Source organism: Magnolia sinica, chromosome 5 (assembly GCF_029962835.1).
Source record: "Magnolia sinica isolate HGM2019 chromosome 5, MsV1, whole genome shotgun sequence".
Lineage (NCBI taxonomy): Eukaryota > Viridiplantae > Streptophyta > Magnoliopsida > Magnoliales > Magnoliaceae > Magnolia > Magnolia sinica.
The window spans coordinates 41,175,577-41,190,732 of NC_080577.1; the positions used below are offsets into that span (position 1 = coordinate 41,175,577).

The 15,156-nt window shown below is 38.6% G+C and overlaps 1 protein-coding gene across 2 annotated transcripts in view; it reads right to left on the reverse strand.

Moving 5' to 3' along the window:
• The window catches only part of LOC131245965 (uncharacterized), a 33,280-nt gene extending 18,618 nt beyond the window's left edge, over positions 1-14,662 (reverse strand). Inside the window, exons 1-2 of one of the 2 annotated variants that reach the window (XM_058245784.1) lie at positions 14,505-14,661; positions 14,189-14,308 (exon numbers count right to left, since the gene is read on the reverse strand). In XM_058245784.1, coding sequence (XP_058101767.1) covers positions 14,189-14,308; positions 14,505-14,525 — 141 coding nt within the window. In that variant the 5' untranslated portion in view covers positions 14,526-14,661. Of the gene's footprint in view, positions 1-14,188; positions 14,309-14,504 lie in introns of both variants that reach the window. The other variant, XM_058245785.1, reaches the window with a different exon arrangement.
• Between the last annotated feature and the right edge of the window lie 494 nt (positions 14,663-15,156).

The following is a 15,156-nucleotide window of genomic DNA, read 5'->3' on the forward strand; positions in this document are numbered from 1 at the left end:
AAAATCTAGAGATCAATGACAAATGCACTCTGGTTTTCTAAAATGACGGTCTCAAGAACACCTTGAAATCTAGAGGCCAAAATTTTCTCTAGAATTTAATAGGGCACCCCAATCGGACTAATGGACCTAAAATCTTTAAGATTCTCAGCCCCCTCTACCTTAGGGAAAAGCACAATGAAAGTTGCCCCCATTTCTTTAGATAAGCTGCCCCTTTGGAAGATCTTGTTGATGAAGGCGAGCACATCGCTCTTAATTTCGTTCCAAAAGTCATGAAAGAAAGCCAATGGATATCCATTTGGGCCTGGAGCTTTGTCTTTCCCGAGAGATTCTATCGTGAATCGCACCTCTTCTACCGATACTGGTTTTGCAAGGGTAGTAGCCTGCTCCTCCAATAGACGAGGTAAGTCCAGATTGTCCAAAAGGGGACGTTCCCCCTCTTTTACCGATAACAACTTTTCATAGAATTGCACAATAGCATTGCAAACTATCGCCTTATCATTGACTCTACTCTCATTTATCTTCAAACCACCAATGTGATTGTTCCTAGCTCTTGCACTTGCCATATTATGAGAAAAAAAAATGGTGTATTTATCACCTACTTGAAGCCAAACTACTCATGATCTTTCCTGCCACTTCATCTCCTCTTCCTTGATTCTTTTAGCATAACTAATGGTCAGGTTATAAAAGGTTTTCCTCTTTCCAAAATACCACTATTGAGATAATGTTAACAATCCTGACATTATCTTTAGATAATTATAAAATTGCTCCTAAAATCTCAATTGTTTTGTGGTGCTAAGGTACACAATAATTTGTGCTCCTTCACATGCAAATTTAAGTCAACAATATCATAATCATAAAATTGACCCCCTAAAGGCTTTGACATGCTCAAGGAGAAATTTCATTCTCATTCAAGGTATTCTATAACGGTAACGGTAGCCGTAACAACCACCACCATTACCTTTACAATATGGACTATAACGGCTGTTACAATCTCTCTTTTTTCTTTTTTATTGACAAAAAAAAATACACGTAAAACTTGTATTGGCCCCGTAATGGACCATTTCGGCCTTTACAGGGGGTGTAGTGTGCCATTACTGGGGTTGTAACGGCCGTTGCGGGTCATTTTTTCCGTAACGTGTAACAGTTGCCACGTAACGACCGTTATGGCACACCTCTCATTCCTCAAGGCTCTTTTATCCAAATGTTGAATTAACGTAGACAGGCGTCAAGAAAACAGCTTCATCATCAATCATCGATTTAATTTCTACCGTAAAATGCTTATTTGAATCGTAAATCCTATGCACCTAAAAGGAATCCTTACAAAAGAAATAGATTTTCAAATCAATATCGAATAAGATCCTTGAAAACCTCTGAACATAGAGAATTCCTCACCACCCTTATATTTCAAATAGACCGATCATCATTAATAAATTCAAACTGAGAAGAGACCTAAACTAAACTAGATCTAGCCACATTCGGGACACACCTTCAAAGACAATTCTCTTTTCCCTTTAGACACCTGATTAAAGTTTCCTTCTTGATCATCATGGATGTTTTCTACATTACACTATCCTCCTTTATATATATATATATATATATATATTGGAAAATTTATATTAAATAACCCAAAACAAAAGAGCAACAAACAAATAGAAAGAAACAAAGAAAAGAGAGAAAAACCTACCAGCTATACAACACAATGCCAACCCAATCCCAAACAAAACCCAAACCCACCCCCAGCGAAAGGGAAATAGCAAAGCCAACACAAAAACCTTTTTGAAAAAAGCTATACAAGTAGAGAACACAAAGCTCAATTGAGCCCAAGACAGCACAGAGGCCCTACCTCATAAAGAGGATGCCATCACATTATCTTTGCCCAAGAGATTCGCAACCCACTCCTTCAAATCATGAAGAAGAAGAGAACTCTAGATCAAGGGATGGAGAATTATGAAAGCATCTGAGATTCCTTTCTCCAAAAGCCCATAAGGCAGCCATTACAGCTAGACGCCAAAGGGAAAGGAGATCGTCGTGCACTCTAAAATCAAACCAAATGAAGAGCAAGTAGGAGATGAAATTGGGCCGATGCAAGTTATCCATTGTAAGAACTCTTCCTCTTGCAAGGAGCCAGAGGAAAGCCGCCACCTTGGGAGGGGCTCCCACCCCCCAAAGGAGAGAAGGGGAGAGCCCCTCAAGAATCTAAAGGGAACAACCAATGCACAATGAAACTTTGAAGGCTTGTCAATCTTCAAGACTCGGCCAATGCAACTAGCAGTGGCTCATAATGCATAGATATTATTCATTGAATAAATTGAAGGTAATAGAGGAAAATAAATCAAAACCAGAGCATACCCAAATTCTTTTACAAATCAAAATATGGCGTCCATCTAAAAAGCTTGGATGGTTTCCCATTAACGGTGGATGAGTCTTTTGACCAAGCATTAAAAATAAATAAAAAATAAAAATAAAAGCTTCTACAATAGAGAACCAATGGAAAATATTGGGGGCATCAAAATGCCTACCACCACCTCTTAATCCAATGATCATGAAGCTCGAACATATTCTTCAGATGCATCCCCCCAATGGCCTTACCAAAGAAAACTTTGCAATCAAAGCAAAATCTGAGAGGAATGAGGGATTTTAGATGTCTTCTTCTGAAAAGGAAATCACAGCTCTCTTTAGTATGAACTTAAAGTCTACTCTTCCAAAGGGATTACATTCAAACAAGCATTATTGTAGTTGTGAAGAAAGATCAGAAGGTCTAGAAAACAACCCTCCATGCACCGATCCCCTAAGGATCTCCATGGAACCCCACACACCCCCAAGTTTTTCTCCCCCATAAAAACCATTGTTTGTCTCCCTTAGCAAACCCTAGCCTGTTGGTGAATTACATCCATGAGGGATGTAACCTATGTTATATGGACAAATAAAGCAGTTGCCACAAACATAGTAAGGCCCATTAATTAGACTTGTCGACTCATAGATTAATATGTTCACATTTTGTTATCGTAACGCCATCCCTTGTTTCAACTAACTAAAATTCATCTATGGAGGAGGTGGTCTTTAATGGTTCTACCAATCATTTCACATGTCATAGCATCATAAACCAATCGCGAATTGGCATATCAAGACTTCCAACACATAACTAAATGTCGCAAGAATTAAAGGATGGCCCCTCCCAACATGGGAATCATGCTTGATAAATGATCAGACGACACCCACAATAGAAGACTCAAGGAAAGATATCGCAAGTAAAATGGCCCCAGCTGATGGTGACAGCATGCGCACTACAAACAAAGGTCATCATGAATTAGCACAACGGCAGTCTCTATTTGTGTGCCCTGCAAAGCGAATATCGATCTTGTCCACTGATAAATGATGATCTTGACCATTAATATTGATGATCTGGTGCATTGATTAGGATGACCATGGGTCTTGTGTGGACAAATTATCAATGCCATATTTAATATGTAGGTCTACCCCAAGCGACTTTTTTTTAAAAAGGTAGATCTACCCCAAGCGTGTATATGAACATGGGTTAAAGAAGAGGGTTTTCCCCCCTTTTCCTTAAGAACTTGAGTTTGGGCACTATGGTCATTGGCAAAGGGATATTTGTATTCCATGGATCTCAGTAGGTTGTCGTTCAGTGACCACCTAGTAGATTTTATGACGAACCTACGGCTATTCTTATGTGATTATCCTTTGTGAGGGGAACGATAATGAGTCAAGATGAAAAGTCTAGACCATCAGACTCAACAAGTTGGAGCCTTTGCCCTGCCCCACATATGAGTGTGAGTGTTCATGGCTATGGGTTCTTGTTATTAAACCCATTGGACACTTACATTAGAAAATCAATTCAAGCCTCCAAAACGGGAGACTTGTCATGCCTAGATTAGATTGACTTGCGTATGTACCAACTTTAGCAACAACTTAGACATGAGGGCATATGGAGAGTTCAAGTTTCTAATATAATGTGCTTTGGCTCACTTTATGAAGTCAATTGTCATGGCTCATGTGTGGGTGTAGTTGGTACATGCACTAAGATACGATTGACAAACATATGATCCAACAAGGGATACTGTAAGTGCTATTAATTTAATGCACATGTTATACCTGGTATGTCAAATTTCGTCTTGTCAAAACAACTTAGCATAGTGTTATATTCAAGTTAAAGTCAAGATTCAAGTTGAAGTCTAGCTCATGTTCAAGTAGAAGCAAAGCTAAAGTTCAAGTCACGTGGATCAAGATGGAAAGTTCACCTTCAAGTGTAAGTTCAAGTTCTACTAAAAATGCTAGTAGAAGATCAAGCTTCATCGACAAGTTCAACTCCTACTAATGAATCAACTAGTAGAAGATCAAGCTCATTTGAAAAACTTCAAGTTTTTAGTCCTATGAAGTTCAGTCCATACAGGTATTTTAAACCCTAAAAAGACCTTAGGTTTAAAGACTTTCAAAACATATTTAATTTGGGTTTTTATACTTATAATTGACTGAGTTTCGACTAGTCTAAGTTCTGCCTCGACCAGTCTAAGAAATTTCTTGACTAGTCCAAGAAACAGCGGAAGTATAACAGAAATTCTGTTACGTCTTCGACCAGTCGAATGACCCTTTTGACCAGTCGAAGGTTCCTCGACTTAAAGTCCAGCAACTAAAATGAAGTCAGATTCTGCTAGCTCGACTAGTCGAACAGACTGTTCGACCAGTCGAAGGTCACCCTCGACCAGTCAAGCAGGCTCTTCGACCAATCGAAGATCTGTTAGATCTTATCTCGCTCGAATTTGAAAATTTGTTGGAACTGAATCCGGAATAATCTTTCTGACTATAAAGAGAGGTTCTTTCTCAATCCGAAAATACAATTCAAGCCTATCAAACCTCTTATTCAAGAGAGAGAGAAGCCTCATTTATTGTCAAGCTATCAAGCGGTATTTATAAATTTATTTTATAGGTTTTTCATTAATTCTTTTATCTCAAAACTCTGTCATTCTGATTTTAAAAAGAGTATTTACTCTTATTAAGATTTGAGGGAATTAATGCAAGTAGCCTTTGGGTTTAAATCTAATTAAAATCAAATAGAACCCTGGACCTTTTCTATCGGACTGAATATCGAACATTCGTCATTCAAGAAAAGAGATCTACGACTACAGCATCTTCTTCGGTGAAGATAAATATCAATTTACTTTATGTATTTGGTTTTTTTTATGAGATATCCAGAAAATCTCATTACAGGTTTTGCTTGAGATAGCCTGAAAATCTCAGAGAGAGGGGTTTCTTTGTTTGTGATAGCCCGATAAAATCACAACTATATCAGGTTTTAAGGTGAACCTGTGAAAACCTTGTTCATAGTAAAAGCCAAGATTACGAGGTTAGTAACCTTAGGTGTGGCTGTTTGAGAATAGTTGTTGTACACACCAAACCACTATAATTCTTGGTGTTTGTGGTGAATGTTTTCTTTTTTGCATTTGTGGAGAATGTTTGTAATTTCATTTATGCAAAAGTAGTGAATGTTTGTAATAGATAGGCTTAGTTTCTCTTGCTTGGTTTGAGATCTTGATTCTTACAAATGTTCGTGAAATAAAGTTGTCCTACCTAAACTTTGTTTTAGGTGTAGGTTGTCCTACGAACTAGTTTGAATCAATTTTTCAATACTAGTGCGATTGAGATTTCAGATTTGTTTATTATTTTTGCACTTTAATTTTTTATTTAGTATAATCCTATTTAAACCCCCCCCCCCCCCCCCAAAAAAAAAAAAAAAAACTATTAAGCTCGCCTTTTAAGATAGATTGGTTGCCTAGGAACACTTTAGCTTAGGTATTATTGATCTGATCATCCATCAAGTTGTTTCCTAGTTAGGCCCAGCATAAAAATGGTTTTAGATGTTTTTATAAATGTTATCATCATTTATCGTTTGTTTAACTATTAAAAAGGTTTTCGGCACGCTTGATCTAATGGTTAATTTGCATTAGTATTGGATTGAGAGTGGATAGCCATCATTAGCAGAAGGATTGGGTCTATTTGGTACATGGATAGGCAGAATTATAAACTTCAAATGTAGTAGGGCATAACAAAGTCTAGAGGGTGGTGGAGCACCATATATGGTCTCTTCCTAAAACCCTAACTCCTTTATTAATAGATCATATGCTAGAGTGAGATAGAGAGAGAGAGAAGCCTTCGAAGTCCAAACCCCTTGGTGTCACCACTTAGAAAAGGGGGAGGGGGAGGAGAAGAGAGAGAGAGAGAGAGAGAGAGAGAGAGAGAGAGAGAGAGAGAAGATGAGAGTTTCTCATCTCTCCCCATCCTTCACATTCACGCATCCACTTGTGCGAGTTCTGCCTTAGACGGCTCTCCTTGCACTTTCCTAGCCCTTCTCTAGGGATTGTTTGTTGGCTCTTCCTCCTCCATTTGGTATAGATCAGGAGAGGCCTTTTTTTGTTTGAAGGAGCAGCACCGACATTCGACATAGTTTTGAGAGGCGATGATCAAGAGGTGATCCTAGCCGTAGGATTTTGTTTTTCATTGTAGAAACTTGATAATATCTAGATGGGGATCCTTAGAATTAATATTAATTAAATCTAAATTTTTAAAAGTTTTGAATTCCGTTGTGTTTCGAAAAACCCTAACACTCTCCACTTCTTATTTAGCAAAATTAGGTATATTAGTTGAATAACTTTGTAAGAGGATCAACGACCCCAACAAATACAAGATTACTCATCTACAATATGGATGCCTAGAGATGATACTTTTCCAATTACAAGTTGCAAGAAATGGGCTAGATAATACAGCCCATATCAATGGTAAATGGGCAATCTCTATTCAATTTCCTGGACAATGATGAATTAGAACAATTTTCCACTTTTTTTTTTTTTTTTTGAAAGGCAACAATTTTATTAAAAGGCGCAAAGAGCGGAAAAGAATACAAAGAAAAACAAAAAGAAAAGCATACCAAAAATTACAACCCCAAAAGGGTTACGAGGACACAAACGTCCAATTCCTTAGGGCGTGTTTAGATTCACGAAAACAACAGTAATGTATTGTAATCTATGGTAAAAAAGTAATGATTATCATTATTACCGTAGTCAAAAGTAAAATAAAGTAGCGACCGTATACAATACTTCCCTTGCAATCTCACTTTAGAGACGTAAAATACTTTAGTTGGTTGGATATACTTTAGATGTAATTTTATCAAGCAGTATTAAATCCACACCATTAATCCATTTTGCAATATTATTTTAGGGTGTCCCCAAAAATGAGCTTGATCCAACACTTTTGTAGATCCCAGCAAGTTTTCACTGGCATGCGTTCAATACCCATGCTAGTTGTGGTGTGGTCCATTTCCGCTTTGGATTTGCCTCATTTTTTGTCTCATTCCATTAAATGATGATGTAAGAGGGATGAACAGGTGGATGTGACCCATACATCATGGTGGGGCCTATGAAACTGTCACCTCAACACACGTCCGCCTATCTATATGATGTTGTGATTCAAAAGGATTACCGTGATTTGACATTCTGCAATATCCGATCAAAGACGAGAGTAATTATGTGAGTTTTACATCACATTACAGCGGTAGTCCATCATCTAAACACGGCCTTAGTGTTAGCGGCCCACTCAAGTACCCAATAAATTGCTTTACTACGCTAGAAGCCGATTTTCTTTCAAAGCAATGCCCAATCCTTTCTCCCCAAATGGCCCAAAAATTAGAAGAAGAAAAAAATCCTCTTCACACATAAATTGCTAACTTGAACCCATTTTCTCGTTAAATGTCGATGGATGGACATCAACGACAAGATTTGGTTTTGGGAGGACTAATGGTGTGGAGATTTGCCCCTACCCAGATCTACGATGATTCTTTTCAATTACAAGTTGCACGAAGTGGGCCAGATGATACGGCCCATATTGATGGGAAATGGGCAATCTCTATTCAATTTCTTGGACAACGATGAATTAGAACAATTTTCCCCTTCAAACATAAAGTACTAACTTGAACCCATTTTATCATTAGGTGTCGATGGATGGACATCAACAACAATATTTGGTTTTGGGAGGATTGATGATGCGGAGATTTGCTCCAATGGAGAAATTTTCACCCATTGTATTCACTAATAGATCATAGAGAGCCATTCGTCCAGAACTTTTACCAGTGAGTATTGGGGGGTTGATTATTTGGGAGCCAATATTTAAGTGAAACCTTCGAGATGACGAGATTCAAGTGCTAGCTCAGGACTCAGGAGACTTTAAAGAGTCTGATTACATTTTAAGCTTGGGAGTGAATAAAAGAATATGGATTGTAAATTTGATAGTTGTTGGGTTGTTTCGTTCTTCCAAGCATTATTGGATGGGCCTAGAGCTCATATTCTAGCCTTTGGTTCACTGTTGTCCAGCTAAGAGTGAATGCCTTCTAATGGACAGAGTTGTTGGACAAAATCCTTACCTTAAATCACCTTAGAAGCATAGGCCATTCCTTTTGCAATAGATCCACAATATGTTTTGAATCGAAGGAGAAAAACCCTCATCTCATGTTGCTCTGTTCTTTACCTAGAACATTTGGTCCTCACTCTTTCCACGTTTTAGCATTGAGTGGGTGATATCTAAATATCTACAAGCCCTTTCCACTAGTTGGTGGGCTAGTTGCTTGTCAGCGAAATTAGGAGCTTCTTTTATCACATTATTCTGAAAATTGAGGGGGCGTTTGGCGCATGGAATTAGATGGTATTAAGTAGGATAGAATTGCTTTTTTGTAATAAATGCACTTGAATGTGGATTGTCTCTTAATGCCATGGGAGTGAGCTATTCACTTTGGTGTTTGGATCATTTAGGATTTAGAGCTTAAATACATGTTTTGATTCATGTAGTATTTGGTTGTACATGGAAAACACCTACCAATCTCGAAAATCATGTTTGAAAACTACGGTGAGAAGTAAGGTGGGGCCCACCTTGATGTTTGTGAGTAATCCACCCCGTCCATCTGTTTTGTGGGATCATTTTAGGGCATACTACCAAAAGTCAGGCAGATCCAAAACTCAAGTGGGCCGTACGAGAGGGAAGAGTGGGGAAAGAATTTCCTACCGATGAAACCTTCCCAAGCTCCACCTTGATGTTTATATGTCATCCCAACCGTTTATAAGTTCATTCTTGCCGAGATGAACTAAGAACATAGAAAACTTTATCGTGATACAAAAATTTTGTGGGCATATGAATGCTTCAATGGTAGTCACTCAATCCCCACTGTTTTCTCCTGTGTGGCCCACTTGAGTTTTAAATCTACCTCATTTTCGGTCGTTTACCCTAAAATGATCTTGTAAAACAAATGGATGAGGTGGATTCCTCACAAATATCAAGGTGGACCCCACCTCCCTTCCCGGCGTAAGAACTTCCTAGCTCATGCTTTTAGGAGGAAATCCCATGGATTTTTTTGCAAATCCTGGTTGAATTGGGGAAAGCCCTCCCTAGCCCTTCCTACTCCATGCATAGGATCCAATGTTGGAAACCTATGGTGAACCAAACAGGGATGATTTTTCAAACCAAGGGATTTAAAGTTCCATCCCACTTAATACCATCTAATTCCATGCACCAAACACCCCCTAAGGGAGCGAAAACCCTTCGTGATTTCTACCCCATTAATCTAATTGGAGGGTTATACAAGATTCTTGCAAAGATCCTAGCAACAAGTTTTGAGCTCTTTGTTGCTAGTAGAGCTAAAAAATTTATGACTAAATGGGTTGCTAATGTAGACTCCCTAAGGGGATGTAATCTTCTTTTCTTGGGATCTTAAGTGGTCCGCCCTCTCAGCGGCCCCTCTCTTCTTTTGTTTTTTTGTTTCTTTTTTAATATAATCTTCGTGACTTTAAAAAAAAAAAAATTAATAAATAAATAAACAACTTTTGAGTGGTTCTAAACAAAGTTATTTCAAAGACCTATGGAGCTTTCATAGTAGGGAGACGGATTCTGGACAGCACCTTAATAGCCCATGAATGTTTAGATGTAAGAAATAAGGGAAGAAGGTAATTGTGTGTAAGTTGGACATTGAAGAGGTATATGATCCTGTAAATTGGGGGTTCTTAGACTATATGTTGGGGAGATTGGGTTGCGGGCCAAAATGGAGACGCTAAATGAAAGGATGAGTTACACCTGCAAAGTTCTCAATTATAGTGAATGGGTCGCCTAAGGGATATTTTCGGGCTTCAAGAGGGCTAAGGTGAGGGGATCCTCTCTTCTATTTGTGGTGGTAGTAAAAGTGTTTAGCAAAATGCTAGATAAGCAGTCACTCGGGTTGATTAGAGGTTTTGACATGGAAAGAGGGATGCCTCCGATTTCTCACCTTTAGTTTGCAGACGATACTATCCTCTTTTGTGATGCGGATATAGAAATGGTAGATAATTTGAAAGAGTTGGTAAGGTGTTTTGAGTTGGTCTCAGGGTTAAGGGTTAATATCTACAAAAGGTAGTTGCTTCGGGTGTGTTCTTCAAGTGAGGAAGTGGTGGCTCTAGCGAAGATTTTTTTGGTGCAAGGCGAGATCTCTTCCTTCAACTTATTTGAGGCTTCCCTTGTGTGTGGGCAAGCCAGCAAAACATATTTAGGATTAAGTTAAAGGAAAATTAAAAAGGAAATTGTCACAGTGTAAAAGTAAACATCTCTCTTTAGGAGGACAACTAACGTTGATAAAGCCAGCATTGTCAAACTTATCAATTTACTTCATGTCACTTTTCAAGTGCTAGGGGTATTAGTTCTAGATAGATTGGAGAAATTGTGAAGGAATTTTTTGTGCCAAGGAGCGGCAGCAGAAGTTAAGCATAAATTACATTTATCAAAATAGGATGAGGTTTGTAAACCATTTAGGGAGAGAGGAGCAGGGGTAAGGAATTTGGAGTAGATGAACCAAGCCCTTCTAGGGAAGTGGCTTCGGAGATTTGGAGTTGAGAAAGGAAGGCTATGAAGGGGAACAATAGCATGCAAATATGGCTTTCGGGAAGGAGGGTGGTGGGTAAAGAGCTCCTCTCTTTAGTCTTTACAGATCTTCTGGATTGTGGAGGGAGGTTTCATTAATAAAGAGTAAATTCTAGGGGATCCCTTTCTATTGGGGTGACGGTAAAGATTCGATTTTGGAAGGATGTGTGGATTGGTGAATGTCCTCTTCAATCTGCTTTTCCAACCTTAGATAGGTTTGTTGTCAATGTGGATACACCCCTAGAGCAACGCTTCTCATTTGTCAGTGATTTGGTGGTATGGTCTATCCCTTGTCATAGGAACCTTTTGGATGAGGAAGCGGAGGAATTTGTTCGGCTCCAAGAGTGGCTCCATCGTCTCAAGTTTTATACATGCGAAAAGGACTCCTTGGCGTGGCTCTTTGAAAAGCCAAGGCATTTTTCGGTTTGACCATTTTAAAAGCAATTGGGTCATCCTTCTTCAAGGGTAGTAATAGATAATCTTTTTTTAATGGTCGTCGGATGCCCCTCCCAAAATTTCAGCATTAACTTGATTAGCAGGTAAGAACAAGATTCTCACCATCGACAACCTCCAAAAGAGGTCATTGCCAATTCCAATTTGTTGTGTAATGTGTATGAGGGCTGTGGAATTGATGAACCATCTTCTCACTCACTATGATTTCACTTGAATGTTTGGATAAAATTCATTACTCCTTTCGACTTGCCTTGGGTGATGTTAGGGTCCATCTCAAGCTTGATTTTATCTTGGATGGGTGGCGGATCAAGAAGGAGATCATTTTGAGGAAATTAGGGATGATGGAAGGAGAGCAATGATTGTTGTTTCCAAAACAAGAAGGGGTCAGAGATGGATGCATATAAAAGGGTCAAAATGGATGTAACTGGGTGGGTCTCTTGTACAAAGGGGGTAGACCAAACGATTGGTATTTTTTAGCTAGTATGTAATTTTTTATGGTATCTTTGAGCTTTTGCTCTTTGCAATAAATCATTGTCAATTTTCAAAAGAAGAAAAAAATTTGTGGGCCCCATAGCATTGTTTCTTTGGAAGTTATAGATTAAGCTGATTCTTTGGTGTTTGTGGTTGGAGAAACAATAGAATCTTCAGGCAGATATCATGTAAGGTGAACTCAGTCAGAGAAAAAATTAGTGAGAATATGGCCGACAAAAGAATGAATGGCATCCCCATTTTTTATTTTTTAAGGTCAAAGAAAGATGGTGTTGCCCCCCTGATGATTGGTATAAACTGAACTTAGATGGTTGTTCCTTGGGGAATCTGGATCCAATGGATGCTGGAGGTAGCGTTAGAAACTATAGCAGCACTACAGTGTGAGAATTCTCCAGGCCTTGGGTTTCCATAACTCAAATTATGCTAAAGCTATGGCCTTTACTTCAGGATCAGACTTGTCGCCATTGTAAAGTCAGCCAGGTCATTATTTATGGTGAATCAACCAATGAAATTAAATGGGCAAAAACAGGTCAGTACCCATTAAGGATTGCTAACCTGATGTTCGTCATGATGCATACTCTGAGGCAGACTTGTTGGCTAAAGCAGTTGCCAGTAGAGGGTCTCTTTACAGAATCAACAGATGATAGGACCAGCTTTTGTCTGAGTCTCAGTTTGACTTGGAATGGGGTTTAAATAATGTGTTTGCTTGATGCTGTCTTGGAACCTTGGTTGTTTTTTTCTCTCTTGCTTTTTTTTCCTTTTTTTCAATAAAATTCCTCGATGTTCATATTAGAGAGAGAGAGAGAGAGAGAGAGAGAGAGAGAGAGAGAGCACCCTATTTGCATCAATATATGGTGGAGGAAGAGTTTTGTTCATGTGAATGGTATTTTTCATGTAAAACAGCCTAGAAAACCTCGTTAAATAGTTAGAGTCTCACAATTTCAAACTTTAAAGCAAGATAGGATCCAAAAGGTTAGATGATCAATCATTGGGGTATTCTAGAAATAACAACTACACAGGTCATTTTCCACCATCACATTGCTTATTCCTCAGCCTTTGCAACTGTCCATGTTAAAATGCCATCCCTTATCAGCCTTTCTATTTAGCTTCAACAAGATGTGAGTTTACTTTGTAAAAGTAGCTGAGTCCAGCACTTTGTTATATATCACACATATGCACATGCATGTGCATTGTACACACACAGGAACACAATTCATTTATTTATAAGCAACAAAATCTTCATTGAACAGATACATAGGAAATAAAACATGCCTCAAGAATGATAAACTTTTCAAGTATATATCTTCTCAATTCTTCTCTTCCAAATGACAAAGCTTTTAGTTGCATCTCTTCTTCTCCTCCGATGCTAAGTTGGCTTTGAAAATCTATTCCTCCTCGCAACCTATGAACCGCATTATATCACCAATGGAAGTATCTTCTAACACCTTCCCTAAACTCCACATTAACCATCCAAGAAAAGGAAAGGGAAAAAAAAAAACCATCGATTCCAAGGAAGGCATAAACACAAAGCACTCCTGTCATTCCTCAAGGGCTTTTACATCCTCAAGTCACGAGCTGGAAAATAAAATCAGTCCCATTTCATAGGTACAGACTAAGGTGACATTTATAATTCAATAATTAAGAGCCCGACAGCTCCTCAAATGCATGAGTTTGGTCTAGTTCCAATGGCCTGTAAAAGGTTTTCATCATACTCTCACCAGTCATTTCATTAAAGCTCTACATTGCAGGAATCATAGAATAAATGACTTGTATGTTGCAATACATAGTATCTAAGGTCCCTCAGCAATGCAACTCAATCTCTTGGAAATCACTATTGGATCTTGCATTGTTTCACCTTGTGGAGTTCTGGATCCATCTATATCACCTTGTGCAGACGGATTTTCCATTCCACAATCTATAATGTAAGAATCAACGATAGAGCACCATACATATCACCCGATATGTACCGGTACAACACATGAATGGTATGGCTTCATCGGCCCAAACCAGCTGGATATGGGGACCGATATGACCCGAATCAGTGGTGAATGACACAATAGACTAAAACAGATTTCTAACTGTTGGCCTCAAATTCTACTTTATATTTAGAGATTGCCTTAGAAATCAAACCCAAAAAAAAAAAGGGAAAACCGGACCACCAAAGCTGTGTAAAAAGAAAAGAACGAGAAAAGAAGCTCCGATCGGAATTACTGCCAAACGAGATTTGGTTGAGACTGAATTTCCAGGAAAATTTGAAAGATACAAACAACAATCATGTGAAAAGAGAAGAAACAAAGGTTCGAATTACCTCTTTTTGAACTTCGATTTGGGGCTGATTTTGGGAAATTAGGCTATAAATGCTCCTCCTTTGCTCGAAAACAACAACGCCCGTGAAGATAGCTCCCAAGGCAGCGCCGAGAAGACGCTCCTGCGGAATCAAATGGTCGAGAAAATCATTCCCCAAGAAAATAAAATAAAATAAAATATATAATCCAAACATTTCAAAAATGATGAAAGAACAATAAAATTCCAATCTAGGAGTGAAGTTTGTGCGAAAAATCTCCAAGGAAATGATTTTCTTCTCTTTTTCTTTTTGTTCTTTTTTGGTTTGGTTTTTTTCTAACCTGAGCGAGAATGCTAACCATCTCGAGATTTCTTTTTCGTGAATTGAAGAAAATGAGTCCCCGTACCCGTCGAAATACAGTTTGAGGAAGATTGTTGGATCCTCGACCCCGAACTTAGCACTCGGCTTTTGTAGTAAGAGGAGTTGGGGTGTATGGACCGGTAATACAGAAACTCGGTGAGGCCAACCATGGATGTATTTGTCTTATCCACGCCGTCCATCCGTTTTTAAAGATCATTCTAGGGTATGAGCCAAAACTTAAATGATAACATAAATCTCAAGTGGAACACACCACAAGAAACAGTGGGAATAAAGATGTCCACCGTTGGAACCTTCATAAGGCCTGCAGTGATTTGTGTTTGTGATCTAACCCGTTCATAAGGTCACGCGGACATGACATGGATGAAGTAAAACACAAATACCGGTTTGATCCGCATTTCTGTGACTCCCAAAAAGTTTTCTCAACAGTAGGCGTTCAATTCACATTATTTCTTGTTGTGTGGTGCACTTGAGATTTGGATATTCGTAAACTTTTCGGTCATGCCATACAAATAAAATCATCTGGTAAAATTGATGGACGGCGTGGATAAAATACACAAATCACGGTTGGCCCCATGTAAGGCTAATTGAGTTACTCAGAAGACAATCCGCTT